This window comes from Drosophila elegans, unplaced genomic scaffold (genome assembly GCF_018152505.1).
Source record: "Drosophila elegans isolate 14027-0461.03 unplaced genomic scaffold, ASM1815250v1 contig_814, whole genome shotgun sequence".
Classification (NCBI taxonomy): domain Eukaryota; kingdom Metazoa; phylum Arthropoda; class Insecta; order Diptera; family Drosophilidae; genus Drosophila; species Drosophila elegans.
In genome coordinates, this window is record NW_024546167.1 from 18,173,480 (window position 1) to 18,200,944 (window position 27,465).

Here is a 27,465-nt window from a genome sequence, read left to right on the forward strand (position 1 = left end):
GCATAAGTTCACAAAAAACAGAAAATTTATTTTCTAAACTTTAAGCTTCTTTGTACATAAATATATAATGACTTAAAATGTTAAGTCCCATAAAATACTAATTCCTTTAATGTGCTGAAGAGCAATCAACAAAATTTAAGCCTGCATTGTGTGTCTTGATGCAACACATGAAATTAATCGGCTCGCCGCAACAATCACTTAATGGTCGATATTCAAACGTGGCCCATATCTCGGCCACGCCCACTTTAAGTCATAAGTTAACCAACTGATCAAAGTCGGCCAGAAGTTGCAGTTGCCATTCCCAGTTGCACTTGCAATCTTTCATTATTTATTATTGTTTTTTACTCCTCCAGACGCGTCTTTTGCTGGGCAATTAATGGGATTTTTCATGCACATATATGGGTAATGCACATGCACATTCAGTGGGTGGTATAAAATCGGTAAACATTATTACCTGGCCATCAGAAGCAAGGAAAGCAGGAGAGTTTGCCGGTCAATCTCGCCACGTCTCCTTTCCACCGTTGTGTCCGTAATCGTTTCGGTTTATTTTAATTAAAATTTACAATTAATACTTAATGAGTTGGGCGAGTGACATCGACAGCAGCAGAAACAGCAGCAACATCAAATTGAATTTTCCATATAAGACTGTTTGTGTGGCATGTGGCACATCAGCCAATGTGTATGATAATTTTCCGAAAAGTAATTTTCACCCATACATAAAGAAACTCAGATTTAACATATATATGTATACATATACATATACAGGTATTTAAATAAATATACCCGAAGATATTACCTCTTTTAGCCGCTCTTTTGGGTTTGTTCTTTATAAATAATTGAAGTCTGTCAGCATATTTAATTGACGAAATAGCAAATTGATGTTGCTTCTAGAAATGCAATGAAAGTGTGAAAGCCGCCTTATTCAATATTTATGCTCAAATTGTCAGAATTGATTGCGAAACTCTGAAATTATATTTAGATAATTGAGATGAAAATTGCGAAACTATGTTCAAAGCAAAGACAGCTTTGAGGGCAAATTTGCCATAAATCTATTTGTCACAGACGGAATAGGATAGAATATAACTTGTTGGTTGTGAATTAAAACAGGCAAATATGACTTAAACATTTTAGCCAACAGACACATTACTCAGTAGAATATTAAAGTGTAGTATATAGTAATATTATTAAGAACTTTTACAGCCTTAAATAATTAAATAACTTTTTTTCTATCATTGTATTGAAATTAAAGGAATTCCTTATGACAATATGTTACTTTATAACAAATATTAATATGTAAAATTATTTTTGGCATCTCCATAAGTGGTTTTTAAATCGCATGATAAAATGGCATTTAAAAGCATCTAAAAAATAAGACAAAATCGTTTAAATCAAACTACCTTGAAAACGTACTATTTATTTAACCCCAATAGTAGTATAGTACTTATGTATAACCATCTTTACGATTACCATTTTCTGTAATACAATCACAGCCAAGCTCCCGTATCATTTGTCCGAGAAACTTTCCGGCTTGACTTAATCCCTCGAGAGCTTAGTAAAACACACACATGAGCCCAAGTTTTCTAATTACCATTTGCAGCCTCTACGTTACGTACGAGTACGTCGAAAGTTTCGCATAAATAAAGACCCATTGGCAAAGTTATGAACAAATCATTAAGCTGTCAATTTTGTGCAGTTTGCCGATAGGTGTAATAAATGAATGGCTCATAAGTAATTTATGCCCTGGCAAATGAGACCGAGATAAATTTGAAATTGATTGCTAGGACTTTTCGCCCATTTTTGTTCGTGTGTGAGATGATTGAAGTTAAATCTTTGCTGAGGTAACTTAATATTAGCCACATTGAAAAGTTATGAAATTTTTCGGTCTAAACTTTGCCCTCAGTGTTTGGCAAAAAGGAAAAATTCGGGAAAGCTCTAAACTTTGTCTGCCCTTTTTTCCCCGTTTTGGGCAATTAAATGGGCATTTTTGTTTTCAGTTTGTTTTTCCTTTCCCCAAAATCACTCAAATTGATGACAGAAAATCTCCTTTCCTGTGAAATCCTAAATGGGTCAGAAATGTCCTTCATCCATTTTTTTTTCAACGCGAAACCATCGACATATGGCAGCCAACTATGAAACCCCATTTTCCAGTACTATTTCCAACACTTCAGTGTCATTGTCTCTGCTGCTACCGGCCGTATATTTTGACATAGAAAACTTTTGCACCTTGTAACGACTTTTTAAGTGCCACCACTCGCGTTTTCCGCAAAAAAAAAAAAAAAAACAGAGAGCACAGAAAGAATGAAATGTGGAGCAAAATGAATATGTAAATCTAGGACTCTTTTGGTAACATGAAAACGAAATGAAACAAAAATGGGGGGAAAGTGTTGGAAATGAAAATAGATGTGAATATTTATGTGATTTATATGGGAGGACGCTTCAATTCTCATATATAGTATGCATATGCGGTGGGCAACAGGGGGTTAAGTTTAAAGAGTTGGATTTAAGGAAAACTTGCATATGTCAGTGAGTCTGGATGTCTTCCACAGCTTTGTCTGTCTAGACAAATGAGTAAAAGCTTTAAAAATAATATATTTTTACATTCCTGGCCTACCATACTTACCATACTTTAGAGCACATTTAAAATTGGTTTTCGCTGCCAATAACTGACCCACGGAATTAATACCAACCGAAAACTCCATTTCGCAGCCACAAATAAACATTGAAAACGGCAAAGCATTATGCGCCTATTTACTAAAACCATTGTGCTCTATTCATTTTACCTTATTTGGCATTTTGGCATTACGCATACGCCGCATGGACCAAAGCATATTAATTGAACAACTCTTCGGGCAGAAATACCACACATCCCACTACCAATTTTAACTTTGTTTTATGTCTATTTGTGTTCATGTTTTTACAAATGGCAACGAGTTTTGCATCATTCGCTCATTATGCAAATGGTTGCTCTTTAAGTGCACTAAATATTGCGCATTCGCCGCGTGTGCTATCAGAGCACAAACCCAAAAATTCATTCGGCTCATTTGTATGCACTTAATTCAATATTTTATTTTGATACTAAGTTCAAATTTAGTTTGCTCTTCCGCTGCACTAAATATGCAATGCGGAAAATGTTCGGCAAATTCGAAATATTAATGAGATCTGCTTTTCCCTTCACGTGCAACTGTTCAAACAAAGTGAATGATAAAGGACTGAAAGTAGAGTGCAATATATATTTCTTCTTTGCTGTATTAAAATTAAATATTAATTCCACAAAGTAGTTCCGAAAATGAACGTATTAAATGTGTTCTTAATTACATTTTTAAATCAAAAATAATGGTATTTTTGGTTTTGTTTTTCTTGTATGGGATTTTCGCTATTTTAAATGCTGAAATTCGATAAATCCAGAAAAAATCTTTCTAAAGCATTAAATGTAGAGAAATACCTTTAAAAAAATAAAACACAAATGCTATTATTTTAGAGAATCGGGTTCGTGGAAATGACTCTTAAAGATATTCGAATGTAATTATACTCTGGAAATAACAAAATCCCTGCAAAAGTATTGGATGCTAACTGAAAAACAATTAAATATAATTTAATTGCTTTAAATATATTAAATCTTTAAAAACGTTCTATGTTTTCGTTGTTCTTTAATGTGCTATTAAAATCTTTCAATGATACCATAATTGCCGTACTTTTGCAAATTTTCCTTTTGAACATAATAATAATCATAATGCAACAATGACAGCAATGACTGCCACAAGCAAAATGCAACACCTTATAAACCAATCGACACTTGTTTTCCAATTAAGTATCTTTAACAACTTAAACCAAAAATGATCCTTGACAAATTACATTAAATTTAAAAAAAAAACAAGTAAGCTTGAGGGCACATTCGCTTTTGTTTATTTGTCGAGTAATTGATTTAAAATTAATTTGTTTTTAATCGGGCATATTGCTGCAAACTGAAGCCATCGAAGTGAAGGACATTCCAGGATAGTTTGTACATGTGGGCGAGCAAATGAAAGCGCATTAAAAATGTAGAGGTAATCAGGATGCTAATGACATCGCCGGACAAAAGACGGACAGTCAACGGACAATGGAGTTGGCTTCTGTGTCGGGTTGCATTTCAGGGAAAAACGTAAACAAATTAAGCTATCTGTTTCGCCATTTGATTAATTGCAATGCAATGCAATTTAAATTTTTTTTCGCTGCCGCCATATCATAACTGTCGACATCAGGACTGCAGATTGTTCCTGTTGCCATTTTTTGTCCATAGTTCAGATGACAGCGGGACAAGAAAAAAAACCGCTGAAGAATTGACAGCTCATGGCGAGTACCCATCCACCCACTACACATTTTGACCATTTGCTTGTAGTTATGGCATTCAATGTATTTCGCTGCTGTTAACAACGAATGCCGGCCACATGCAAATAATTAAGATAACTGCAGGTCCATCTGACAGCGAATGGGATTTATTTAAAAATGCAAAAACCGCAACAGGAGCACAAAAAAGATGCCACTGTTAAAAGTAACAAGGGGATTAAAATGTGGATCGGAGGTGGGAAGCCATTAAAAATGTATGCGTGCCATTTTTGATTGGCAACCGCAAAGGATATAACATTTGATAAGCATATATTTTACATATCGGACACGGAACTTTAATATAATAATAATAATACTGATCGAACTATTTAAATTATTATCTAATCATTATATTTTTGTTGGTTAAACAAATTTTTGCAAACTGCGAAATGGGTAATAGGACAGAAAAAAAAACATTTTTATATTATTATTTAAGTATTTTTCATAAGGTATAATACACAATCACACGGTATTGATTTGTAATTTTTGGGCAAAGGAGAATTTGAAACTTATTTTAAAATGAAAGAAGTATACATATATAGAACATTATTAATATAATGAATTTGTACTGTAGTTTTAAACTGTATTACGTTATTTAATCATTTACCTAATAGGTGTGCAAAAATTGTTAATCGCCGTGAGTAATGTACGAAACAAGAAGCTATATAAAGTTTAGGTAGAAATAAAAAACACCATTTGCGACATGAAGGTCTTGCTTATATCGGTATTCCTGATTGTCATCTTTGCTCTGACGACTTGCATGGTAAGTAGGACACTAGCTGATAATCAAATTTAATATTTCATAATATTTAAAGACGCCACCGCCACTGCCAAATCCAAACAATGAACCAAAAGCTGCCATTGATTGTGCCAAAGAACACAGAATTCCCATGAAGGAAGCCTCTGGTATTTTAATGGGACGCAACTTAAAAAGAATAACTCAGAATGTCAAGTGCTTCGTATATTGCTACTTTGAGAAATTAAAGGCCATGGATAAGGAAAAGGAAAAACTCGATAAAGTTAAGAACAACTGCGATTCCATCAAGAACAACGATAAGTGCGTCGAGTCCTTTCAAAAGTTAAAATGCTTCCACAAAAGTTAAAATAGGAAATTGATCCTTCTTTCTTTACAATAAAGAAATGTGTTGTTAACTATATAAACTATATAACTATAATTAAATTAATTTTATTGCTAAAAATAAAAATCAATTCTTTCTGAAATTGGAGAATAATTAATTTAGAAATAATTTGGGAAGCGTACATAAACGGAGTTTACACTGGTAAAAAAAAGTAGTAAATCCAACATTTTGTACTCAATTAAAATATTTTTCGCTTCGATTTTCATTCATTTTTTTAAATTTTTAATTCGAGTATTTTCAATATTGATTTTGATATCTGAAAGTTTAATTTAAATTGTAACCATATTTATTAAAATGCTCTTATATCAAAAAGGAATTATTTAACATTTTTAATGTTAATACGCATAGTATGTTAAATTCATAATTAATTTTAATATTAAATATAATATTATAAATTTAATAGTCAGATACTTATTTTTACTTTTCCATTTTTTTATCAGTGTATCTAAATTACTTGAAAAAAATGTATACTTTGTATAAACAATGTTCTGCACTTCAAAGTAAATATTTTCTCTACAGTTATGGCACGGTATTGGAGCATAGGATTCTGGTTTAGTCCGATTTTTCCTAGATTTTCCCTAGTCCACTCACTCTGGCCCTTTTTCCATTTTTCCATCAACCTAATTGGACCAGCTTAAACTGGACATGTCTTAAGCTAGCAACTCGGCCAAGACAATCAAGAAATCCCCTTAAAAATGACAAAGCGAAGATAAAGCAAAAAAAAAGAAGGCAATCTTCCTAAAACGAAAGTAAAAATACAAAAATGGTCATAATGCTGCAATACTGACATATGCCACGCAATCAAAAATTTCGAACTTTAACAATTAATCAAGGCATTTCACCCACAGAATTTTAAAGTTTAGAGACCACAAAAAGCACTTCAAAACAAAAACTACCAGACAAAAAATATGAAAACATAGTGAAAATGTAAATAAACATAAAAGTTGGGCAGGCTGTCAGCGGCAGATGAAGTAGACAAAAATAAGACCACTCCTTTAAAGTGGACACTCGTAATTAACGCAATTTAATGCCGCCGCAGAGTCAAACAAGAAAACCCGTTTTGTGCAGTGACCAAAAAATGACAAGGCCAGAACCGGAGAACTCGGAATTTATTTACAATGGCAAACCGCATGGCATCGGCAAAATTGTTCATATAACATTAACATTCGATTGGGGGCGGAAGTTGCATTTTACTTTTAAATGCACCGAGTGCAGAAATGTTTTTATTTTTATATTTCACAGACAAAGGGAGATCTCCGTCCGCACATGCTGCTATTTATGCAAGAAATTCTGTGCAGACATAGTGGCTTACGAAAAGGGGGTGTGGATTGTGGGGGCGGTGGCGCCTGGTGGGATAACTCATATCATATGCAACCAGAAGCAGAGATACAGGAAATGCACAGAAAATAAATTTAAATTAGTGGTGCCATAGATATTTATTAGATATTAGTGGACAAACTTTCTTAAAGATGTGAAATATATTTTTGAAATTGCATAGCTAAAAGTACAAAATTTAAATAAATATACTGTTAAAAGCTACTACTATCCATTTAAACTCCCAAACATTCTTAAAAATGAGAGATATATTTTTTAATTCTAAGATTTGGTTAAAATTTAAAGAGTTTTAAAAATATACTCCTGTGCTTATTATTATAAAAATTTCTATATAAAGTATTTACTTTATATTTAAGTTATTCTAGTCTATTTGTAGTATATTTGCTTGGAAATATTATTCTTCTTGTGTACACACATCCGCCTACATTTCTTTTCATTTCCCATTTTTATTTTTCCCACTTCCCTTTCCACACTTTTGCCTCCTCCACACCACCCATCCCACCCACTTTTGCATGCAGCGTTGTGTCAAGTTTTTAAACGTCAGCTGTGTCTACAGATGGGTTAAGGCGGCTGGGATGGGGCTGGGAGGGGGCGTTAGTGGGTTAAGAGGATGGACCGGGGGCTTGGCCCACATTTCTTTGCAGTTTCGGACTGCCGTGCTTTGCGGATTCATATGTAAATCAAGTGAAAACATCAGAGGGAGTGGTCGTTTTTTCCATGCAGAGTTGAATCGCGGAAGCCCTAACCGGAAGGTTAAATGAAATGTCATTGGCTAAGACTCTGAAATATTTGCTTAACTCAGGTGAAATTTGTCGAATAAAATACATTTTCCAAAAAACACCTTTGTAATTTATTTAACCACTTCAAGGGTTAAAGTTAAACTTTTGAGCCGACTTTTATATAAAAACAATAAAATTTTCAAAATTTATTAGACCTATTTATATATATATAAAAATAGTTTAAATGTTAAAGTAAGGCTTCTAAGGAGCCTTTTATTTAATACAAATTTAACAAAGGTTAAATACAGTGTCATTGAATAGTCCTCTCAATATGTATTTCAATTTGTTTATTTGAAACAAAATTTTACCAAATTTATTAAGCCCCTTGTGTTATAATAATGTTGTTTTTAATTTAATAAAAAAGTAGTTGGCTCACACGAAAATCTGACGCATTGAAATCATCAATCCTTAAGTTATCCATAAATTTATATGCACATAAGCCGGGATCAAACTATCTTCAAGACCACAAAAAATAAACTCTCGAATAGGAATCCAAATCCGACACCGAATCAGAGTCGGAATTGCATTTCAAGCGATTCGTGGCGCAAAGTGAATGTAATAAAGCGATTTCTTTGCTTAAATGTCCCGGTGCTGGCGCACTGCGGATAATTCTATCTGATGCACCACCCCTTTCTCCACCCCCACTCCCCTTTCTCCACCTCCATTTCTCCACCCCCTCGAGTATTTGCATATGGCCATATGGCTTGTGAATTTAAGTGTGTATGTGTGTGAGTGGGTGTTTTGGCTGAAAAAGGACTGGAAATTGAGAAAACGAAATGGAAAGCTCTGGCTGCAGTTGATTTGTGTTTTTACTTGGTTTCAGCTGCTATCCACCCCCCAAAATCCACCCAATTCCTCCTATTTTTGCGATGTTTCAGTTGCTTTTTTGGCGTCTTATCAGGCTATTCTTTGTTCGAAAGGACGGAGAACACACAATGAGAATACGAATACGACTGCGAACTCTAGACCGTAATCGAAACTGAAACCAAAACACTGATGTGCATTGTTTTCAATTCTGATAGAGAAGCTTACTCATTATCTTCGCAATGACAAGTATCCAAGTAGCTGAGGAAACAATGAATGTAAAATAGTTGGAAAAAAGCGCAAAGATAAGAAAGTGAGTCAAGTTTCAGGATTGCAAAAATGCCAGGTGGTAAGCTAAGAAATTGTGACCCAGACGCCTTATCAAATCGCATATTTCATTAATATGAGTGCGTTTATTACACACAGAAAAAATAATAGCATTCATATGTGTATATTTTCTTATCAACGAAGGTCGTTTCATTCATATGGTAATAAACGTAAATAAATACAAACTCATTAGCCTGACAAAAAAAAAAATAATAATAAAATAAATATTTTAAATAAATTATTTTTTACTCTTTTAAGTTAAAATTAAAAGGCAATTTAATGTTAGTATTTTATTATACTCTCTGTTAATACTCTCTTTACCATACGATTTTTTACCTTACAAAATAGTATGGTAATGAGAGTATTAACATAATGTTGTCTTAAATTGTTATTTTTACTTATAGGTTAAAAATAGTTTATTGATTTACAATACTATTTATCCCAGTGCACTTAACTAATATAAACTTATCTTAGGAGCAAAGCAAACAGAATAATATTACTTTTTACGATCGACGGTCAGTCAACTTTTTGTGTTTTGTGAGACTTCAATTTACTGAATATATATACATGTATAGACATCAGTCGCCAGTTAACATAAATCGTAAAGCAACAGTTTTCTGCTTTATTTCTCTTAATTTTTCCGTCTTCCTCTCATTTTCGTCAAAGCGGAAGATGCAATCAAAGCAAACAAAAGGAAATAACAATAAAAAAAAAGGCATACAAAAAGAGCGACTCAAAAACACACACAAAAGATTATTCTAAATTAGATTACAATAAGAGAGAAAATTCTGAACTTGAGGTTTCCGCTCAGAGATTGCAGATGGGATTAATCATGCTTAAGCTCTGCACTTTTATAATTTTTATAAATAAATTATCAACTTTTATAAATAAAACCAAACATAAATTCTTAAAAGTTAATTAGTTTTGTAACTTGTAGCAGGAAAAAAATTGTAATTATAATTTGTTTTAAATTTGTATTCCGTGGCTAATGATTCATAATTAAATTTTAGATCAATAATCCAAAACTTGTTATTTAAATTAGATTTTCTTTATTAAAAATTAGTTTACAACAATAAGAGAGGGGAATTTCAAGGTTAAATTAGCGGATGGGTTTTGCGTTGAATTTGCTACTGAATTTTAGCGGGAATCTCCACGCAAATGATGTCCACACCATCCTGATCCTGCAGTTCCCATTTGACCAAAACCGAGACCTTGGGATAGGATTTCAGGACGGGAAGGGTGGCCGTATAGCGATAGGATTCACCTTTTTCCAGGGGACACTTTAGCCCACTATCCACACAGGCATCTGGATTGGCCAGCGGGAAGGGCATCTCGATGCCCAGGACTTTGCCATGCACCACCGTCTTTACCGCCGAAGCCTATTTGATAAAATTTACAACATTTATAAATAAGGAAATTAAATATAATAATATTTTTTAAGGGGCTTTCAAACCATTCTATTTCTGTAAACCACTCACCTCCTCGGCCAAAGCAAAATCGATGGAGAAACTGACCGTCGTGTTTCTCTTGAGGATGCATTCCGCCTTGGTGGTGTCACATCCCTCGATGGCCACCCTCGTGAATTTGCCCGTCTTCGATCCGCAATCGCTGAACTCCAGGGCTCCAGCAAAGGCCACCAAAATAGCACAGGCAATTACCGCGTACCTCAGCATTTTTCGCTAGTTAATTGAATTACAAGGTAAATAACAGACGATGAGTTTTTTTTACGACTTTAGTTGCTTTTTCACCCCAACGGCGCTACGAATCTACTAAATCTTGGAGAACACCAAAGACCAAGGCAAAGCGTATTCGAGAACTGAAAACAGCTGCGCGCGACGACTCAGAAGTGAAAGCTTTCTCCGCCGATTTCTAGCGTTGATAGGAACTATCGATTGAAAAGTATATATAATCTATAGAATTTTTATTACGTTTAAAAAAACTACCTTAATCATAATTTTAAGCCTTTAGGTAAACGTTCAAGGTTTTGAAAAATTTGAAAAATTATTTCGCTAAACTAAATATTAAAATAATTCTTTAACATATTAAGTATATCTAACCTGTTTGACATAAAAATTGAATTTTATACTAAAATGTATCTTTAAAAAAATTACCAAGATGAATTATTTTATGGCCTAGAATAGTTTTTATAGCCTACTTATGGGCATATTATACATTTTTGTAGAATTGTTTAAAATTAAAACTATTAATATATAATGGTAAACATATATACTCTTTTAAATAATAATGTAATTAATATTTAATATGAACTTTATAAAATGAATGTGGTCGTAAATAAAAATGTGTCCTAAAATCACTAAGACTTACAAAAATATTTGCCTACTTATGGGCAAAACTCTAAAAATATATATTTGCTTACACTTAGATTATAAAAAAATAAGTTTTGGATTTAGTTTAAATACATAAAAATAAAATATATTAACTTAATTTTTTTCAGAAATAATATAACTAATAAGTATTTTGATATCTTGTTAAGTAGCTATATTTGATGAGATAAAAGCTAAAGAGAGTGCACTAGAAAGCTTTTCCTTACCTCGCGATAATTATCGATAACAGGCCGGCAAAAGCTTTTTGCTTTCGACACAGCCTCGTTTTTGCAAATGCCGCACTAAAGTACTTTAGTATTCTCTTGAGGCCAGCTGCGATTGGCAACGATATTTTGCAATTACAAAATTGCTATTTAACGCGAAAGATAGTACAACTATTTAGTGCATTTAACAATGTCGCAGATCTGTAAGCGCGGTTTGTTGATCAGCAACCGATTGGCGCCCGCCGCCATCCGCTGCAAGTGAGTAAGAGCGAGAGGGAGAACAAATGTTGGGCAGAAAGAGACAAAGAGCCGCCGAACACGTTGCAGATGCAGCGGTGTCATTTGCCAAGGTCATTGCAGTTGCCGGTCGACCTGGCACACAAAAAACGCACACTTATTTGTGTTTGTTTTCTCCATTACTGCATAATTTGTTTGCCCTTGCGAATTTTTTTTCTACACTATCTCTGTTCTCCGGATTTATTGTTATATCAGCACAGGGGCTTTATATTTCATCATCATTTTTTGTGAGCGAATCTAAAACAATTGCTATTTCCAGCTGTTTTTATTTAGACGGCTAATATTTGAATACGTTTTGGGTTCTCTACCATATAGTATATGGGGTAATTTATTTTTAAAGCCAATTTCATGACGCTCCATGTTGTTTTTTGATATTTTTTCTTACGCTTGACAGAACATCTAAAACCACATGATGAATAGATTGGAATATAACGAATTTAAAGACACTTAAGACACTTAAGACACTTAAAGACACTTTTTATAAATATTAAATTAAAAAATATTGAACTATTAAACGACTTTTTAAATGGTAAAAGCTAAGATTTTATTTTACAGTGAGAATAGTTGAAACTCAAAAACAAAGTAAACATTTTTTAAATGACAATGATTTTTAAGTATTTTTATTTATAGGTTTTTTTCTGCAATTTTGAAAAGAACATAAATTTATATATAAATAAAAAACAAAATTGGCAATGAAAAAAACTGTAAAAATATTATTTTAATAATACGCCAAAATTGTAATGTTGATATCGACGTTTTAACCACTGCGGGTGCACACAAATTACTATTGTCATGAGCAGAATCATTTGGAAGACCCTGAAGGATATTTATAATACATGGAGCATCGACCAGGCACAGCGAACATGCCAGACGAAAAGAGCGTAGGGTATTCGTGGTCATATCACGCTTTTGTCGCGTGCTTTGATTTTTTTTATGGAACTTTTTGAATTCTGGGCGGCTTGTTTTATCGAACTGCAGAAGGTTTGGGAATAAAACAAATCAGATACGAAGACAGGTGGCAACTAATTAAAAAAGTTTAATCAATTTTGATATTTTCCACGATTTATTTAATATTCTGAATAATGAGAAAGAGAAGGAGAACGGGAAGCCGGCTACGTCAGCAAACAATCATCGACCTTATCGCTGACGTAGGCTTTAATGGATCTATATTGTGTATTTTGTAAATCGTCGACCGAGTTCCCATAATAACATGTTTACAGCTGATAAGCAGGGGGGTCTAAAATGTCGTTGGGGGTACGAGGTGTTAAAAGTGGGGTCGAAATCCAAGAAAACCTCCAGATGACTTTCAAACTTTAGTCACGAAACCGAAATGATAAATGATAGCCACAAGTGGCAGACGTGGCTGAGATAACCCACTAAGCAGTTTTTTAATCTACCAATTAAATTTAAGCCAGATAAGAACGTAGCGGGGTGTACGATTTTTCGAAGGTCAAAGGTTGAGGGAACGGAAGTGCAGATTAGTTAAAATGTGAAGTAACTTTTGAGATAGTAAAAGAAACATTTTAGGAAAGTAATTTAAATATGTTCTAGACTTTCCATTTATAACTACTTTTTTATTTTCATCAGATCAACATGGTTCACCGAGGTGCAAATGGGACCTCCCGATGCCATTTTGGGCGTCACAGAGGCCTTCAAGAAGGACAAGAACCCGAAGAAGATCAACTTGGGCGCTGGCGCCTATCGCGATGACAACACTCAGCCCTTTGTGCTTCCCAGTGTGCGAGAGGTGGGTTCAGAACAATCGAAAATATAAACCAATAAGCTATATAACATTATTTGTTTAATAACCAGGCCGAGAAGCGAGTATTGAGCCGCAACTTGGACAAGGAATACGCCACCATCATCGGCATTCCCGAGTTCTACAACAAGGCCATTGAGCTGGCTTTAGGCAAGGTAAAGGCTTTCTTTACAACTTTGAAATAGGTCTTGTATTAATAAACTTGCCATTTTAGGGTTCCAAGCGCCTGGCCGCCAAGCACAATGTCACCGCCCAGTCCATCAGTGGAACTGGTGCCCTGCGCATCGGAGCTGCCTTTTTGGCCAAATTCTGGAAGGGCAACCGCGAAATCTACATCCCATCGCCATCGTGGGGCAACCATGTGGCCATTTTCGAGCACGCCGGTCTGCCGGTGAATCGGTATCGCTACTACAACAAGGACACCTGCGCCCTAGACTTCTGCGGACTGATTGAGGATCTGAAGGTGAGAAAATTAATTATTATTATTTTTTATATATAAAAATAATACTTACCAAAATCTTGCAGAAAATCCCCGAGAAGAGCATCATTCTCCTGCATGCCTGCGCCCACAATCCCACTGGAGTGGATCCCACTTTGGAGCAGTGGAAAGAGATCTCGGCGTTGGTTAAGAAGCGCAATCTGTATCCCTTCATCGACATGGCCTATCAGGGATTCGCAACCGGCGACATTGATCGCGATGCCCAGGCTGTTCGCACTTTTGAGGCCGATGGTCATGACTTCAGTTTGGCCCAGAGTTTCGCCAAGAATATGGGCTTGTATGGCGAGCGTGCTGGCGCGTTTTCCGTGATTTGTTCCGACGAAGAGGAGGCTGCCCGTGTGATGTCTCAGATCAAGATCCTGATCCGTGGTCTCTACTCGAATCCCCCGGTTCATGGTGCCAGGATTGCCGCCGAGATCCTCAACAACGAGGACTTGCGCGCCCAGTGGCTTAAGGATGTGAAGCTGATGGCCGATCGGATCATCAATGTGCGCGCCCAGCTGAAGGACAACCTGTTGAAGCTGGGCTCCAGCCAGAACTGGGATCACATCGTCAACCAAATCGGCATGTTCTGCTTCACCGGCCTGAAGCCCGAGCAGGTCCAGAAGTTGATCAAGGAGCACAGTGTCTATCTGACCAACGATGGTCGTGTTTCGATGGCGGGCGTGACCAGCAAGAATGTCGAGTACCTGGCCGAGAGCATACACAAGGTCACCAAGTAGGGTGGAATTACCAGTGGAGATCGAAGTAGAGATGGAGTTTCAGAAGTACCTAATTATCGGCACCTGTGCGAATTTTCTAGCACCAACGAAATCGAGAAATCTAGTTAAAACCAATGCATTTTGCACACTCTCTATCTATATCTCTGTATATAAGCTAATCTGATCTGCCCTTTTTTAAAGTAAAGCATTTTAAATGTTAGAAAATACAAACGGATTTCAATGAACTTTAACTAGACTCTTACTTAAAGTTTAACATGTAAAACAAATACTTTTTAATTATTATTTGTGGTCAACTAAATACACATCTATCGGACCACTCAACTATTTCAACAGCAACTTAAGGTACTAACAATGGTTTAAAAGCTGACTTGTCAATTTTTCATTAAGATATTCCATAGTTTACTAGCATCCAATTTACATATACAACTAGAATCACGGTTTGTTATAACGATATCTTAACTTATCGCTCGGCTCGCAGTACTCCTTGATAATGAGCTTGCACAGGAATATGTGGAATACTATGATAATTGCACATACGGAAACCCAGAAAAGCGTTGGCAATCCACCCAGTTGATGTCCATGCCGATGCAGGGCAATCAGATGCTGCTCATGGGCGGGAGCTGCAAATTACAATTAAAATAGTTAAAAAAGGGATTTGGTTTGATTTTCCTCGTCCAACATATTACCTTCAACCACTTCCTTGACATGGATGGCATGGTGCAGCTCTTCCATGTGTTGCTTGTCCTCTGTTATGTATAATATTGCTGTCAAAGGTTCAGTCAATTTAACTGGGAATTGTCGTCGATTTGGCCTGCAAAATTTTACCACAATTAAAATAAAATACTTTAGGAAGACAAATAGGTTTTAATTACGTGAGCAGCACAGGTTCATCCAAACAGCCACCATCGCAGGCATAATAGCTCCTGTCTGAACGATCCAGTGCCACATTGATCACCGCCTTGTTGTCATCCTTCACAATAATGGTGACATTGACATGGGTTTTGTTGCCGTAATTGAGGCGCCTGAAATGGAAATCCCGGTGCAGGAACTTCGGATGAATGTTGCACTCCAGGTGCTGATTGCTAAAACGAAAGCTGCCAAAGCTCAGAACCATGCCCTGGATAACACCCGATGCTCCAGCTCGAATGAGATTGTGGCAGCCCTGTTTTTCCAACGTTAGCATCCACGATGAAACCAGAGAGTTGAGCTGCTGCAGATTGGACATCTCCCGCCAAAGATTCTCCGCCTGCAGCGTGTGATACGAATCGTAGCAACCTTCGGCGTAGGTGAGAGCCTTTGCTATATCCTCTTTTTTCGAGGCACCCATCTCCTCGAACTCGAAACTGCGCACTTGCGACAGAACGGCATACATTGTGGCATTGATGCGATCGCCATTCAAGCTGTTCTCCGCCTTGGAAGTGCTTATCGTAAAGCCAGTGGCCCACAAATCCGTCCACACATCGATATGCTCTTGTCGATAGTTGTTTATGCTATTCTGGGAGCCCGGATTCGAAGCCTTGGAGCCGAGTTTCTGCAGCAGCTTGATCATTGTCTGTGTGGCCTGCTGCTCAATGGTTTCGCTTATGCCCTTGACCTGAGCCTCTGGCACTGGCTTAGAGTACTGCACTGCTATGGGATACACAATGCGAACTGTGCCACGCTTCCTTAGCTGCAATTTGGAATCCATTTGTGGCTTTACTATGGTAATTACAATGGATTTACTCGGATTTTCTGGCTGAGGCTGCATTACGCCCGTCAGCACCTCCAGTTCGTTGTAGGTAAACATTCCTACAGAGAAGGGTTCACTGAAATGGGAACGGGAATTCTATTTAGCTATAATCAAAGGAAATATGGGTAAACCACACCTGAGGGCCACAGTTCTTTTGGTGAGTTTTGGAAGATTGACGCGTGGCATAATCAACTCGATGTCCTCTATCAGGTTCCTGGTATTTGTGATCTGCAGCTCCTGCATGAAGATATTCGGCTGGGTGCGATGTGCGTAGTAGGTGTAAGAAACAAAGTAGCCAGCGAAGCACTGGAATCTATGGACCATTCCCGTCAAATACTCCACCACAGTGGCCTCCTTGTCGCCACCAGATCCGCCGGAAACGGAGACCACCGGCTGCAAGCGAATGGGCAGCTGCATGGCCCTGCCATTTTTGATGTTCACAAAGGCGTCGTGGGCTATCTCCAATCCCAGATAGCCATTGCCAACGTAGGGCGTGAAATCACGTTCGCCGGGCATTTTTGCAGGTGACACGTGACGAATATTGGCATCAAACTCATAGTTCTGGAGGATGAAGGGCGTCAGCCGATCGTCCATGCACATGCTATGGGGATCTGCAAAACAAAATGATCAGTTTAGATCGTCAAGAGTCAAGAGACATACATACTCACCCTTCTGTTCGGGAGCACTAAGGAAAATATAGCGAAAAATCGGCGGAATCATATAGAAGACCATACAAAGGCCGAGTAGGAGCAGGAACAATCGGCGGTAGGAGGACATGGTGCCCTCCGCCAGGCGCTTCATTCGACGCATCACATCTCCGGCATCAAACTTGCTTTTCGCTGAGCGGAACAACATTTTCCAGCTGTGTTTTTTCGCCGGAAAAATTCGGAAAATAGAAAAACATTTCAATTCAAGACCATTTTTGCGCTTCCCAGTGAATGGCAGTTCCTATAGCGATGGTTCGACTGTTTGGATATCGATAAATAGCTTTTGATAACTTTTAAAGGGTTTTGAAAGATAATTTAGCCAAATGCGCATTTATTTACACAGGGAATCCCATAAGGCTAAATGCCGCATTTAAAATAAATGCGATTTTTAAATGCGATTAAAAACCATTCGCCCGAACGTTTTTTGGTAAAATAGCGGAAAATACCGATGTTTAACGATATTTTGTTCGTGCCACCACTACAACAGTTGTTTTCCATAAGCAAGGTTGGCGCAATTTTTAATGTCTTTTGAATATAAAATCTATTTTGTATAAAAAATGACTGAAACCTAGAGCGCACACTGCAAATTCTGCTTGCAGTACCACAATGCATTACTGCTGGATCTCTGGCAAGAAATAACTCCCACATATACGGGGATCCTTGCCCTTTTTGGAAACTGCGGTCTTAACAACGCAATCAGCTTCTCTTCCTTGCCTCAAATATTTAAAATTCCCGCCTTACAATAAACAGTGTTTGAATGGCAAAGTAAGACCGTTCGATTGTTAAAGGGTTAATACCCCGCTACAAAATGTACTCAATTTATCATAACAATTTACTTAAGTCCAAAAATTAAAAGCGATCTTAAAATCACATTGTCTTAGACATAAAAGCTAAATATGATTAAAGAAAGCATTATGAAACGAAAGAGATTGTATATAGCCGGCCTGGCAGGCCTGGGTCTAATAATTTTAGTGTCGATCTATAAATGTGGACGCAATCGGCCTCCAGTATCCCAAGTTCGAGATTGTTTCTTCTGTGATTTTGCCAACCATCGAAAAGGACCTCCACCAGTTTTGGAGGTGGAAACGGATGAGTATGTGATCTTCAAGGACAAATATCCTGCAGCACAGCACCATTATCTGGCGATTCCCAAGGAGCATTTCGACAGCTTTCAGGTTCTCAATGGATCCCACTTGGGATTGGGTAAGTTAAGCCACGTTTCAGGTGATTAGTATTCATAATATTTAATTATTGTTTTTATCTATAGTGCAACGCATGGAGGCGGGCATGATGGAGTTTTTGAGATCAAAAAATATAGACCCTAAGCAGGCGATCATTGGATTCCACTTGCCACCATTTATTTCGGTGCGCCACCTTCATTTACATGGCATTTATCCCCCTTCCGACATGAACATTGGAAATACGATCAGTTTTATGTCTTCGTTCTGGTTTAAAAAGGTCGTTAAAACATATGTTTACTTTTGTTATCAACTGATTGTTGTTATTGTTTACTTTCAGTCGGAGGACGCAATACGTGAGTTGGAGGGAAGGGAACTGTGAGAACAATTGAGTTTGTGGCAAAATTGTACTTTTGTAATGCAAAATTAGATATGCACACATATACATATGTAAATATTAACTTTTAGAGATCTGTTTACCTGTGACTGACAATTGTTGCATCAAACTGTGACTGATTCCCAGTGATAACGAACCTCACGCCCAAAATGTAGGACGTCTTAGACAAATTTACAAAGCAAATATGTATAAATATTTCTTACCATTTATTGTATCTATTTTAATTTTTAAATTTGGTTAACGGTACCATTTACAACCAAAAATAAAGTGACAATTAATGACCCTGAAACTATAAATGCTCGCGCTCTTAACTTACTTAATATTAGGTTATATATATATTTAGATTTAATTTCATTTCATTTAATATTAACTTCTAAAAATTTGTTTGTCTGACTATCAATTGTTGCATTAAGCTGTGACTGATTCCCAGAGATAACAAATCTAGGTCACAGCATAGGAACTTTAAGAAAAATGTACAAAACAAAAAGATTTGAACAATGCTTACCAATTATTGTAAATATTTATATTTTGGTGTTCAAAAAAGTGACTTTATTTACGATTTCTAGTCACTTTCAAGTCACTACCTTGAACGCATCTCTCTCGAACCGCATTCCCTGTGAATGGCCAACCCAGGCAGTGCTGCTCAGCGCGCACTTTTTGGCTGCTGGCGCTGCTTCTTCTTTCGCGCATCGCTGTCCGCGTTGCGGTGTGAGTGGCTATGAGATATTAGAAACGCTGCCCTCGGAGTTTGTTTTAATTTGAGCAGGATTGATTTGATTTAATCCAGCGTTGGCCAAAGCTCAAGCAACCTGAAAAACGAAGGGATCGCCGACGGCCGAGGACATCGTTGAACGGGAAAGTCGTGATGTGGCCGCAAACGCTGGAAATGTCGCGGGACGAGTGCCGAGGCATGCTGCGTCGACTTGGTGAGAGCGCACCACAAAGTGGTCCACGAAAGCCTGTCCCAGTCGTTCCGGGCAGCTATCAAGGATTACCCCTCCAATGGGAGCACCCCCAACTAACACACACCTTCCTTATTGCATGTCCAACACCCAGAACTCGAGTCCTATTCGCATGTGGTGAGCGTTTTTCGCGCCCAAGGAGCCCTAAGTGAAACCAAGGCGAAATTGCTGGAGGAGCTGCGCCAGCAGTTCCACATCAACCACGAGCGCCATCGGGCGGAAGTGCGAAGGGCGGTCAACGATGAGCAGCTCTGCACCATTGCCGAGAAGTGAGTGCTCCTTGAGTGCGACCTGCCAGCGTAAGCCCTGTAATAACCTATAATCTCTTGCAGCGTTTGCGGTCCCAACACCTGGCAGGAGTGGTCGCGTGAAGGACGTCGTTCGTATCCCCTGCTACCCAGGATCAGTCCGCAAACAGCACTCAGTATCGTGGCCAGTGATCTGGCGGCAAAGGCATGCGAGGAAAACGCCAAATTGGCGGCTCCTGCCGAAACGGGGGTCCACTTTGGAGAAGCCCTCTTGGAGCAGGCCTCTCTGATGAGCCTGAAGTATCCTCGTGGTGGCAGGAACCAGGATCAGCCTATGGTGATCTTGGAGGAGCCGGTGAGTTACATAATCCCAGCGTTTCAATTTGCTCTCGTTTAAGGGGCCAAAGCAAAAGTGCAGACTGTACCTGCCATGAAAATCTAGTGGGTGGCTGCTTATAAACCCGCTAAAAAGTAGAATAGGCCGCATTGCCTTACAAATTCAAACCTAAATCATTGATTATGCCCTTAAACAATGCTAAAAAAACACAAACTTTGTCAAAGGATAAGAAATCTCCTACTTAAACCTGCTCCAATTGGTGTTTTATATGCCAATAAGAAAGACCTTTAGGCGGGAAAAGTAAAAATATGTATTAATTTATTACTTTACATTTACTTTTGCCACATTACAGGTTTATTAATGTTCTTTCTTAGATTTGTTGATATATATCTTTGCTAATCAGCCAATTTAACTTTAACTGCCATTAACAGAAAACTGTATCTGTTAATATGTCTGTTAAGGTTCTGTTGGCCACCGACTGTTATCGATAGCGGTTTAACATTACCAACCGTTCAAATTGGATTTTGAATGGGATTATATAACATTGAAAGACATATACGAATTTGACGATTTAGTTTTAAGATTTTAAGTGGGGAATTTTAAAAATTATTGCATTTTAAAGTAATTTAAACCAAATGAATAAATTTATTTTATTTGGTAAACCAGAGTTGGTTTATTGATAAAAAGAGTTATTATTTATTTATTATTTTGAGGTTTTTTCTTACTATTTATTCCAATAATTTATTCAAATGAAATGTGAATGGTATTTATATAACAGGGAAAAAATATAAGAATTTTTATTTTAGTTTTTGAAACTAAGGAGAGGCATTTTAAAATGTAATAAATATTAAATAACGAAATACAATATTATAAGTTATTAAAGGAATGCACTAGCTATTATGTATTATATTCTTTTGATATTTTATTATGCAGTCCATGTCCTACTCCTTCTTTTTCTATGTTTTTGTGCTTAAACAAACAACTTTTAATTTGTGCTTAAGCAAACAGCTTAATTTTGTTAATATATGAATATCCTTAGATATTGTAAGCTTTTTATTTTATTTCTTGTTTTTGTTTTTTAAAAAATTCCTAAATATTTACTAACTTTTTCTAATAACGCTTTACCTGCCCTCCAGTTTAAAGTACCCGATGTGCCCAACGAGGTGAAGAAGATGACCCAAAAGCGCAAGGAGAACGAGAGCGGAGTGGAGGGCAAGCCCAACAAGAAGCGGCACATGCAACAGCCCCACGCGCAGCAGTCACATTTGCAGATTCCCCAGCAACAGCAGCAGCAGCAGCAGTCTCAGCAGCTGAGTCCATCCTCGAATCCCGCCGCCGAGGAGGGTGATCCAGGGCCGCTGGAGAAGCGACTGAGTCCGCGCACCCTTCAGCAGCGCTACTTCTATCAGCAGCAGATGAAGCACAAGCAGCGGCTGGCCAGCAAAAGGAACTTGGCCAACAGTTTGGGTTCGCCCTCCTCGCAAACGGGAAATCCCTTGGGCGGCAGAAACGCATCCGCTTTGGGTGGCGAACCCTCGCCCAGCAAGAGGATAGCTGCGCCGGCCAAGAGTGGCAGACGAAAGCAGAAGCAACTGCAGCATCAGCAGCAACAAAAGTTGCAGCAGCAGCAGCAGCAACATCACCAGCAACAACAGAAAGTATTAATGCAATCGGCGACGGAGACGACGGTGCCCAATCATTTGGTGGTGCAGCCGCATGTGGAGTATGTGCTCGACGAGGCACTCAAAACGTTGGCGGCCACCACGCCACCAACGCCAACGCCCACCGCCTCCACAGTCACAGCCACAGCCACGCCCCCGTACACCTTCCTCAACGATCTGAGGCCACTGGTCACGCTGAAGCCACTGAAGCCCATCAAACCGGCGGTCTTTGGTCCGCAAAGTGCTGAAATTGGTTCACCCACAACGCCGGGCTCTCGAGGATTTGCCAACTCACCGATTGTTTTCAAGGACAAGCTGCAGGCTTCGCCAGTGCAGGTCAGTGCAGGCCCAAGTCAGAGCACCTCGCCCATCAAGAAATATGTGCTGGAGGATACGTCACCGGCGTCAGCTGCCACACCCACGCCCATTTCCACGGCCAATCTTCCCCTGGCGCCGCAAATCATCAGTGTTCAACAGATCCCAGCTCCGCCGATGGGCGCCAAATTGAAGCCAACAGCAGTGGCCCAGTCGCCAGTGGTCAGTGGCAACAGTGCCACACTCCTGCCACCGGGCTCCAAGATTACGCCCAAGAAGTTTAATATTCTGGAGGGCGAGGCCAAGCCCAAGACATTGCCCAGTTCAGCGGTTAGATTGCTGCCCTACACGGAGCCCTTGTCCTCGCTGAAGGACTCCAGAGTGACGCCCTTGAGCAGCGCCTCCACAGTGAATATTATCAAGAATATACCAGCCAGTAGTTTGAACAACACGCTGATCACACCGCTGCCCTCGGCAGGCGGCCAAATGTCGGCCAATTTGTTCAGGGCGAAGGTGACCGCACCGCAGATAAAGGCTGCCACTGGTTCGGCGGTAATTGCTGGTGCCACAACTTCAGCAGCTGCCCCACAAATCCTGGGCAATATCAAGCTCACGAGCAGCTCGGGCGGAGCCATCAAGCAGGTGCCCAGCAGTGCGCTGCGAAACATTAAGATTTGCTCACCCAACGGGAAGGTGTTCCTGCAGCCAGGAAAACTGCCAGCTGGCAGCATCATACACAAGCTCAACAACACAAGCAGCAGCAGCAGCAGCTCGTCGGGAAGCCTGGTGACCACCAGCACCACCAGCACCAGCACCACCACCACAGCTGTTTCGCCAACGAATCTGCCAGCTCGCGAGCAAAGAATAAGCATACAAAAGATGCAAATACTGCAGCCAGCGGCCACTGGAAGTGGGAACAGCGGAGGCAATAGCACCAACACCAACACCACCACCACCAGCAGCAGCAGCAGCACAACCAGCAAGCCAAGTTTGGGTGGCAGTAAAGCCACCACACTGACCTTCGCCACTGCGGGCGGTGGTAAGAACAATCTGGTCTTCCTGCCAGCGAGTGCGGCCAGCGGCATGAGAGCGCTCACCTTGGCCAGCAAGCCCAAGTCGAATGTGCTGGTCATCGGAGCAACCACTTCTCCGGCGCCGGCGACCAGTGGCACATCTCCAAATCCTTCGGCAGGGCAGTTGAAACCCAAACCCAATCAGTTGATAACAGAGGACACACCCATCGATATCATCAATATGCCCATTATAGTGGCGGATAATGGCACGGCCACAGAGCTCAATCCCTCGACGGTAAAGAACTCTCCACTGGTGGTCTTCAATGCCACGGATTGGGAGATGGAGCTGGACCAGGCGGCCACCAAGACGTCCAACACGGCCTCAAAGCAAAGCCTAGACGATGTCATCATCGAGGAGGATGAAGATATCGAGGAGCAGATGGAGGAGATGGAGGAGAGGGAGGAGAGGCAGAGGAATGAACAAGAATCTACCATGGACCTGAACAACAGCAGTGAGTTGGGGTTTTTTTTTTGTTTGTTTGGTAAAAGTTGGAATTTGGTTTCGTTTTAGTTCACTTAATGAGATTCAGTTGAGAGCTGTATAAAGTAGGGTCAAGTTGGTGAACTTTAGCATGTTTTAAATCCAATTTCAGCATTTTAAACTCATTTAAGTTACAAATACTAATTTATCTTCATTTTGCAGTCATTGAACTGCATCCGGAGGATGACAGTGCCATTGAGTACGTGGACATGGACTTGGAGCAGCCCATCGAGATCGAGAGCACCAGCAACATATCGGCAGAGACGGCAGCCACCACCACCCTGAAAGCAGCCATTGTCTCGGCATCTCCTCACCAGCAGCAGCACAAGCAACAGCAGCAGCAGCAGCAGAAGAAGCCATTGGAACAGCCAGTGGGAGCAGGAGCAGCTGCCCTTTAGATCGGTTAACCAATCATCAAATAAGTTACCTTAAAATCGATCCCCATTTCGAGAGATTCGAGTGAGAGAACGCACACACACACACAGCAGACCCGGTTTGAATTAGTTTTAGTTAGTAGTTTAGCGTCAATGTCGAAAGTTTTCCTTTTATTAGTTTTAAAGATTCGCAAGCCGAAACCTTGGAGCAAAGTGCAAGATTATCGTATGCTTATTTGTGGAGCCTAAGTTAAGGATGAGCAATAATTTAAGTTGCCAAATCACACACACACACACTCACACAACCACCACTGTTTTAAACATTTAATCGTATAGTGAAAAGTATACCCTGGAATTTGTGTTAGCTTTAGTTTTATCAGTTCATTTCATTTCATTCAATTTCATTTCATTTCGTCCGCCTGCAATCTTTGGAGCCTGGAATCGAACCCCTTCTCTCCTGTAAATAAGGCAGATGCCACTGCAGACTTACCTTAATTTTGTATAGCTTGTAAATAGAGTCCACACTTCGCCGCCCACCTCATCTTTTGCCTAGCATAATTTCGTTCTAGTTTAGTTGCCTAAGATCATATCCCCAGAAAAGGAAAAAACACAAAAAAAATTCGAGAAACACGCAAGCGTAAAGTGAGAAGAAAATTGTTTAAATGTTCAACTTGAAAGATTTCTTAATTGTATGAGATTATAGACCCTAGTTGACCCGAAACCCGAACATGTAAATATCAGATGAATTTCGAAATGCAAACCCTGTATCGCATAATTAAATATACATATGTATAGACACACACATGTTTAAAGGAAAGAAAACTCATGCCACACACAAAACCCAAACACACACGAAACAAAAAAAACAAAAAAAAAACAGATGATTAACCATAAACAATTTATAGATGTTAAGTATTTTATGCGTCGATTTTGTAAATCCAAATATTAAAAGAAATGTTGTAACTTTTAGACAAAAGCCCAAAATGAAAGCAAACCGAAACACCATTAGAAATCAGAGAATCATCCTCCCCTCCAAAAAAAAAAAAACAAAACGAGCAGAAAAGTAAATAATATAATACAAAAATATTGTTGAACGATGCGTGTCGCTGTAAAATTTTTAGCATAGAAATTTTAAACGAAATAAATTTAAATGTAATAAAACAAAATGTTTTTTATGCATATTCTCTTCTTAACATCTTTTGGATATCCCCAGCAAGGGCTTGCCATAAATAAACAAGATCAATTTCAATTCAACAACACACCAAGGTACTTTTGTCTTTTTTTAATGGTTTATATATGTACAAACATATATCAATATAATTTCATTAATGCACAATGCAATCCTGCCACTTAACATGTTAACTTATTGCTGTTGCCAGAGAATCGAATGGTGTTGGAAAAATATTTTGAAAAATACAGGCTACAGGCCATTTGCTGTTTGTATAAGAGTTTGGTTAAGAAAAATAGGGGAAATCCAAACCATAGAAAAAGGGAATTAGTCTAGTTCTAGTTTCGATGATCAGTGTGGGTGGGGTGTTCAGTTCCGACCCAAGGTCATTCCCCGGCCCCAAGGACTTTCGGGCGCCTGTCGCGGTGGCGCTCTGCTCTCCGGCGGCACTCCAAAGCCACCGAATCCGCCGGAAATATCCGGCACAAGACGTTTCCTGAAAGTGGAAAACGGGAATTAAGTGTTTATTCATAGAAAATGTATTGAATTCTTTGGAGTTTTAGGCGCTTTATCCTCAATTGTAACTTTGAAATTTGATAACAATTTTAATAGAATTTTTTGAATATTTATTTATTTAAATGTCGAGTCGATCCCAAGAACATTAACTCAGATATAGTCATTGAAAAAAGGATACAACTGTCTAGTGTGCTTACTTGAAACTTTTTATAGAAATTACATTTTGGAATTGTTCGCCAAAATAAATTTGAATGTATCTATTAAAACCAAAAAACTACCTTTTTTTTTTAATCTGTAAGTCACTAGATTATAAGCTAGCCAAGCTTATAATGTTATTTAAGTAAATCTATTTTTATTTCGAATAATCCAATTCACTATAATTTTTTTATCATATAAACTTATTTACTCAATATTTTTTAGCAAAGAAATTACAAAAATGTATTTAATATATGAACTTTAAGATTTAAAAAATTGTATTTAAAAATAATTCGAAAATAACCTACTTTTGAGTTGCAACTGGTGGTAATTCTTTAAAAGGCCATCATTTCTATTTGATTTAAGGAAGTTCTGGTCTCATACTCACAGAAATTGGGGGGTTTCCAGCAGGGCAGTGCCGCCCAGATCCTGGGAGTACTGGAACTTGAAAAAGTAGTAGACATGCCCGTTGAAAATGCCCACTAAGGAGGCCAGGGAGCTGCAAGATCACACAATCATTAGATATAAACACATACAGTACCATTATAGACCACTTACTGATGGAAAATAAACTCAAAGGCGGCCAGGACCCAGGGAAGGTACATGGCCTTGAATCTGGTGCCGAACCAGAAGCTCACAGTCACATCCTTGTTCAGCTGGCACCAAATGTAGGTGATGGCCAGGACGAGCATGTCCATGAGGAAGTATACATTGAAGAGCATGCCACCAATATTGGCCAGAACTGCGGAAACGATCAACAGATATAGATAATCCGCTGGACTTCGGCTATACTGATCCTTCTCCAGTTTGGAGCTGTAATAAAAGATAGATATATGTTGTCTTTACTCAATTTAAATAGCGGTAAGCGACTTACCTGTATTGCACAATGAAAAAGCAATTTATGAGGAAGTGAAACGCGGTGTTTGATGAAATCGGAAAGACGAACAGTGACGTCACACAGCGCCAGAGCTGCAGCTTCCCAAAAATTAGATTTCTGTCCAGATGCAGCCAATATATGGGTATAATGTCAAAGCGGCACAGCATACTCAATACCACCGTGGCCGTCAACCAATATCTGGTGAATCTGGGCAGCGATCGGTACCAAACGCCAGCGTCCATTGTGTTTGGTTTTCTATTTATTCGTGTTTAATTCATAAATTTGATAGTTATACTCCGGGAGTGATTTCGGTATTTTTGTTGCTTTACGTGTCTTTTTAGAGATGGGCAAAATTGGCAGTTCGGGGCGAATGGCAAGCGCTCGTGACTATCGGTTAGGGTGACCGCATATAGAATTGAACACGTTTCCGCGTGAATGCTCTCTTGTTTTTATCAACCATGTTATTTGAATTAATATCGCTATTAATAGTTATAGAAAATGAGTGCAAAATTTATATCAGTTTATTAGGTTATAGTTCAAATAAAAGAATTTGCTAGATTGGCAAGTTGTTAAGATCCTGGAGGTTTTAAGTATTCTAGAGTTTCTGCAGATCTAAAAATGTTAAGAGATTCTGTAAGTCTTTGAGAACCTAAAGTTATTTTATGATTCGAATGAG

At 38.7% G+C, this 27,465-nt stretch overlaps 7 protein-coding genes across 8 annotated transcripts; 4 read left to right on the forward strand and 3 right to left on the reverse strand.

The window, feature by feature from the left end:
* The first annotated feature begins 3,918 nt into the window (after positions 1 to 3,918).
* On the forward strand, positions 3,919 to 5,583 carry LOC108147893. Its single transcript, XM_017274654.2, has 3 exons — positions 3,919 to 4,043; positions 4,977 to 5,125; positions 5,178 to 5,583. The coding sequence occupies exons 2-3, from the start codon at positions 5,066 to 5,068 to the stop codon at positions 5,463 to 5,465; spliced, it is 348 nt and encodes a 115-aa protein (XP_017130143.1). The 5' UTR covers positions 3,919 to 4,043; positions 4,977 to 5,065; the 3' UTR covers positions 5,466 to 5,583.
* Positions 5,584 to 9,772: 4,189 nt separating this feature from the next.
* LOC108147852 (NPC intracellular cholesterol transporter 2 homolog a) lies at positions 9,773 to 10,569 on the reverse strand. Its single transcript, XM_017274609.2, has 2 exons — positions 10,225 to 10,569; positions 9,773 to 10,125 (listed from the first exon to the last, which is right to left on the reverse strand). The coding sequence occupies exons 1-2, from the start codon at positions 10,417 to 10,419 to the stop codon at positions 9,874 to 9,876; spliced, it is 447 nt and encodes a 148-aa protein (XP_017130098.1). The 5' UTR covers positions 10,420 to 10,569; the 3' UTR covers positions 9,773 to 9,873.
* Positions 10,570 to 11,374: 805 nt separating this feature from the next.
* On the forward strand, positions 11,375 to 14,795 carry LOC108147997 (aspartate aminotransferase, mitochondrial). 2 transcript variants are annotated; one of them, XM_017274818.2, is made up of 5 exons: positions 11,375 to 11,552; positions 13,179 to 13,338; positions 13,404 to 13,505; positions 13,565 to 13,813; positions 13,876 to 14,795. In XM_017274818.2, the coding sequence occupies exons 1-5, from the start codon at positions 11,485 to 11,487 to the stop codon at positions 14,569 to 14,571; spliced, it is 1,275 nt and encodes a 424-aa protein (XP_017130307.1). In that variant the 5' UTR covers positions 11,375 to 11,484; the 3' UTR covers positions 14,572 to 14,795. The 2 variants fall into 2 exon arrangements, with proteins under 2 accessions (XP_017130307.1, XP_017130306.1); XM_017274817.2 differs by lacking the exon at positions 11,375 to 11,552 and adding an exon at positions 12,369 to 12,472.
* Positions 14,796 to 14,813: 18 nt separating this feature from the next.
* On the reverse strand, positions 14,814 to 17,245 carry LOC108147996 (uncharacterized protein KIAA2013 homolog). Its single transcript, XM_017274816.2, has 5 exons — positions 16,969 to 17,245; positions 16,437 to 16,911; positions 15,444 to 16,376; positions 15,258 to 15,382; positions 14,814 to 15,191 (listed from the first exon to the last, which is right to left on the reverse strand). Exons 1-5 carry the CDS (start codon positions 17,153 to 17,155, stop codon positions 15,004 to 15,006), a joined length of 1,908 nt encoding a protein of 635 aa, XP_017130305.1. The 5' UTR covers positions 17,156 to 17,245; the 3' UTR covers positions 14,814 to 15,003.
* A 572-nt stretch (positions 17,246 to 17,817) lies between these two features.
* Positions 17,818 to 18,878, forward strand: LOC108147844 (histidine triad nucleotide-binding protein 3). Its single transcript, XM_017274602.2, has 3 exons — positions 17,818 to 18,210; positions 18,275 to 18,465; positions 18,526 to 18,878. The coding sequence occupies exons 1-3, from the start codon at positions 17,904 to 17,906 to the stop codon at positions 18,565 to 18,567; spliced, it is 540 nt and encodes a 179-aa protein (XP_017130091.1). The 5' UTR covers positions 17,818 to 17,903; the 3' UTR covers positions 18,568 to 18,878.
* Positions 18,879 to 19,269: 391 nt separating this feature from the next.
* Positions 19,270 to 24,845, forward strand: LOC108148021 (endochitinase A). The gene is made up of 5 exons (XM_017274855.2): positions 19,270 to 19,508; positions 19,639 to 19,813; positions 19,877 to 20,147; positions 21,266 to 23,630; positions 23,822 to 24,845. The coding sequence occupies exons 1-5, from the start codon at positions 19,448 to 19,450 to the stop codon at positions 24,055 to 24,057; spliced, it is 3,108 nt and encodes a 1,035-aa protein (XP_017130344.1). The 5' UTR covers positions 19,270 to 19,447; the 3' UTR covers positions 24,058 to 24,845.
* Positions 24,846 to 25,300: 455 nt separating this feature from the next.
* Positions 25,301 to 27,138, reverse strand: LOC108148023 (derlin-1). The gene is made up of 4 exons (XM_017274856.2): positions 26,787 to 27,138; positions 26,471 to 26,725; positions 26,301 to 26,411; positions 25,301 to 25,697 (listed from the first exon to the last, which is right to left on the reverse strand). Exons 1-4 carry the CDS (start codon positions 27,029 to 27,031, stop codon positions 25,571 to 25,573), a joined length of 738 nt encoding a protein of 245 aa, XP_017130345.1. The 5' UTR covers positions 27,032 to 27,138; the 3' UTR covers positions 25,301 to 25,570.
* Between the last annotated feature and the right edge of the window lie 327 nt (positions 27,139 to 27,465).

Coding starts and splice junctions, on each gene's coding strand:
- LOC108148021 (XM_017274855.2), top strand. CDS start 19,448: ATGTGGCCGCAAACGCTGGAAATGTCGCGGGACGAGTGCCGAGGCATG. Junction 19,814..19,876: donor CTCTGCACCATTGCCGAGAA/GTGAGTGCTCCT, acceptor AATCTCTTGCAG/CGTTTGCGGTCCCAACACCT. Junction 20,148..21,265: donor TGGTGATCTTGGAGGAGCCG/GTGAGTTACATA, acceptor CCTGCCCTCCAG/TTTAAAGTACCCGATGTGCC.
- LOC108147997 (XM_017274817.2), top strand. CDS start 12,384: ATGAGCAGAATCATTTGGAAGACCCTGAAGGATATTTATAATACATGG. Junction 12,473..13,178: donor ACATGCCAGACGAAAAGAGC/GTAGGGTATTCG, acceptor TATTTTCATCAG/ATCAACATGGTTCACCGAGG. Junction 13,506..13,564: donor TTGAGCTGGCTTTAGGCAAG/GTAAAGGCTTTC, acceptor TTGCCATTTTAG/GGTTCCAAGCGCCTGGCCGC.
- LOC108147852 (XM_017274609.2), bottom strand. CDS start 10,419: ATGCTGAGGTACGCGGTAATTGCCTGTGCTATTTTGGTGGCCTTTGCT. Junction 10,126..10,224: donor ATTTTGCTTTGGCCGAGGAG/GTGAGTGGTTTA, acceptor TTTATCAAATAG/GCTTCGGCGGTAAAGACGGT.
- LOC108147996 (XM_017274816.2), bottom strand. CDS start 17,155: ATGTTGTTCCGCTCAGCGAAAAGCAAGTTTGATGCCGGAGATGTGATG. Junction 16,377..16,436: donor AAAAGAACTGTGGCCCTCAG/GTGTGGTTTACC, acceptor TTCCCATTTCAG/TGAACCCTTCTCTGTAGGAA. Junction 15,192..15,257: donor TGTCAAGGAAGTGGTTGAAG/GTAATATGTTGG, acceptor TGTAATTTGCAG/CTCCCGCCCATGAGCAGCAT.
- LOC108147844 (XM_017274602.2), top strand. CDS start 17,904: ATGATTAAAGAAAGCATTATGAAACGAAAGAGATTGTATATAGCCGGC. Junction 18,211..18,274: donor TGGATCCCACTTGGGATTGG/GTAAGTTAAGCC, acceptor TTTTATCTATAG/TGCAACGCATGGAGGCGGGC. Junction 18,466..18,525: donor CTTCGTTCTGGTTTAAAAAG/GTCGTTAAAACA, acceptor GTTTACTTTCAG/TCGGAGGACGCAATACGTGA.
- LOC108147893 (XM_017274654.2), top strand. CDS start 5,066: ATGAAGGTCTTGCTTATATCGGTATTCCTGATTGTCATCTTTGCTCTG. Junction 5,126..5,177: donor TTGCTCTGACGACTTGCATG/GTAAGTAGGACA, acceptor TAATATTTAAAG/ACGCCACCGCCACTGCCAAA.
- LOC108148023 (XM_017274856.2), bottom strand. CDS start 27,031: ATGGACGCTGGCGTTTGGTACCGATCGCTGCCCAGATTCACCAGATAT. Junction 26,726..26,786: donor TTTTTCATTGTGCAATACAG/GTAAGTCGCTTA, acceptor CTTTTATTACAG/CTCCAAACTGGAGAAGGATC. Junction 26,412..26,470: donor TTTGAGTTTATTTTCCATCA/GTAAGTGGTCTA, acceptor GTGATCTTGCAG/CTCCCTGGCCTCCTTAGTGG.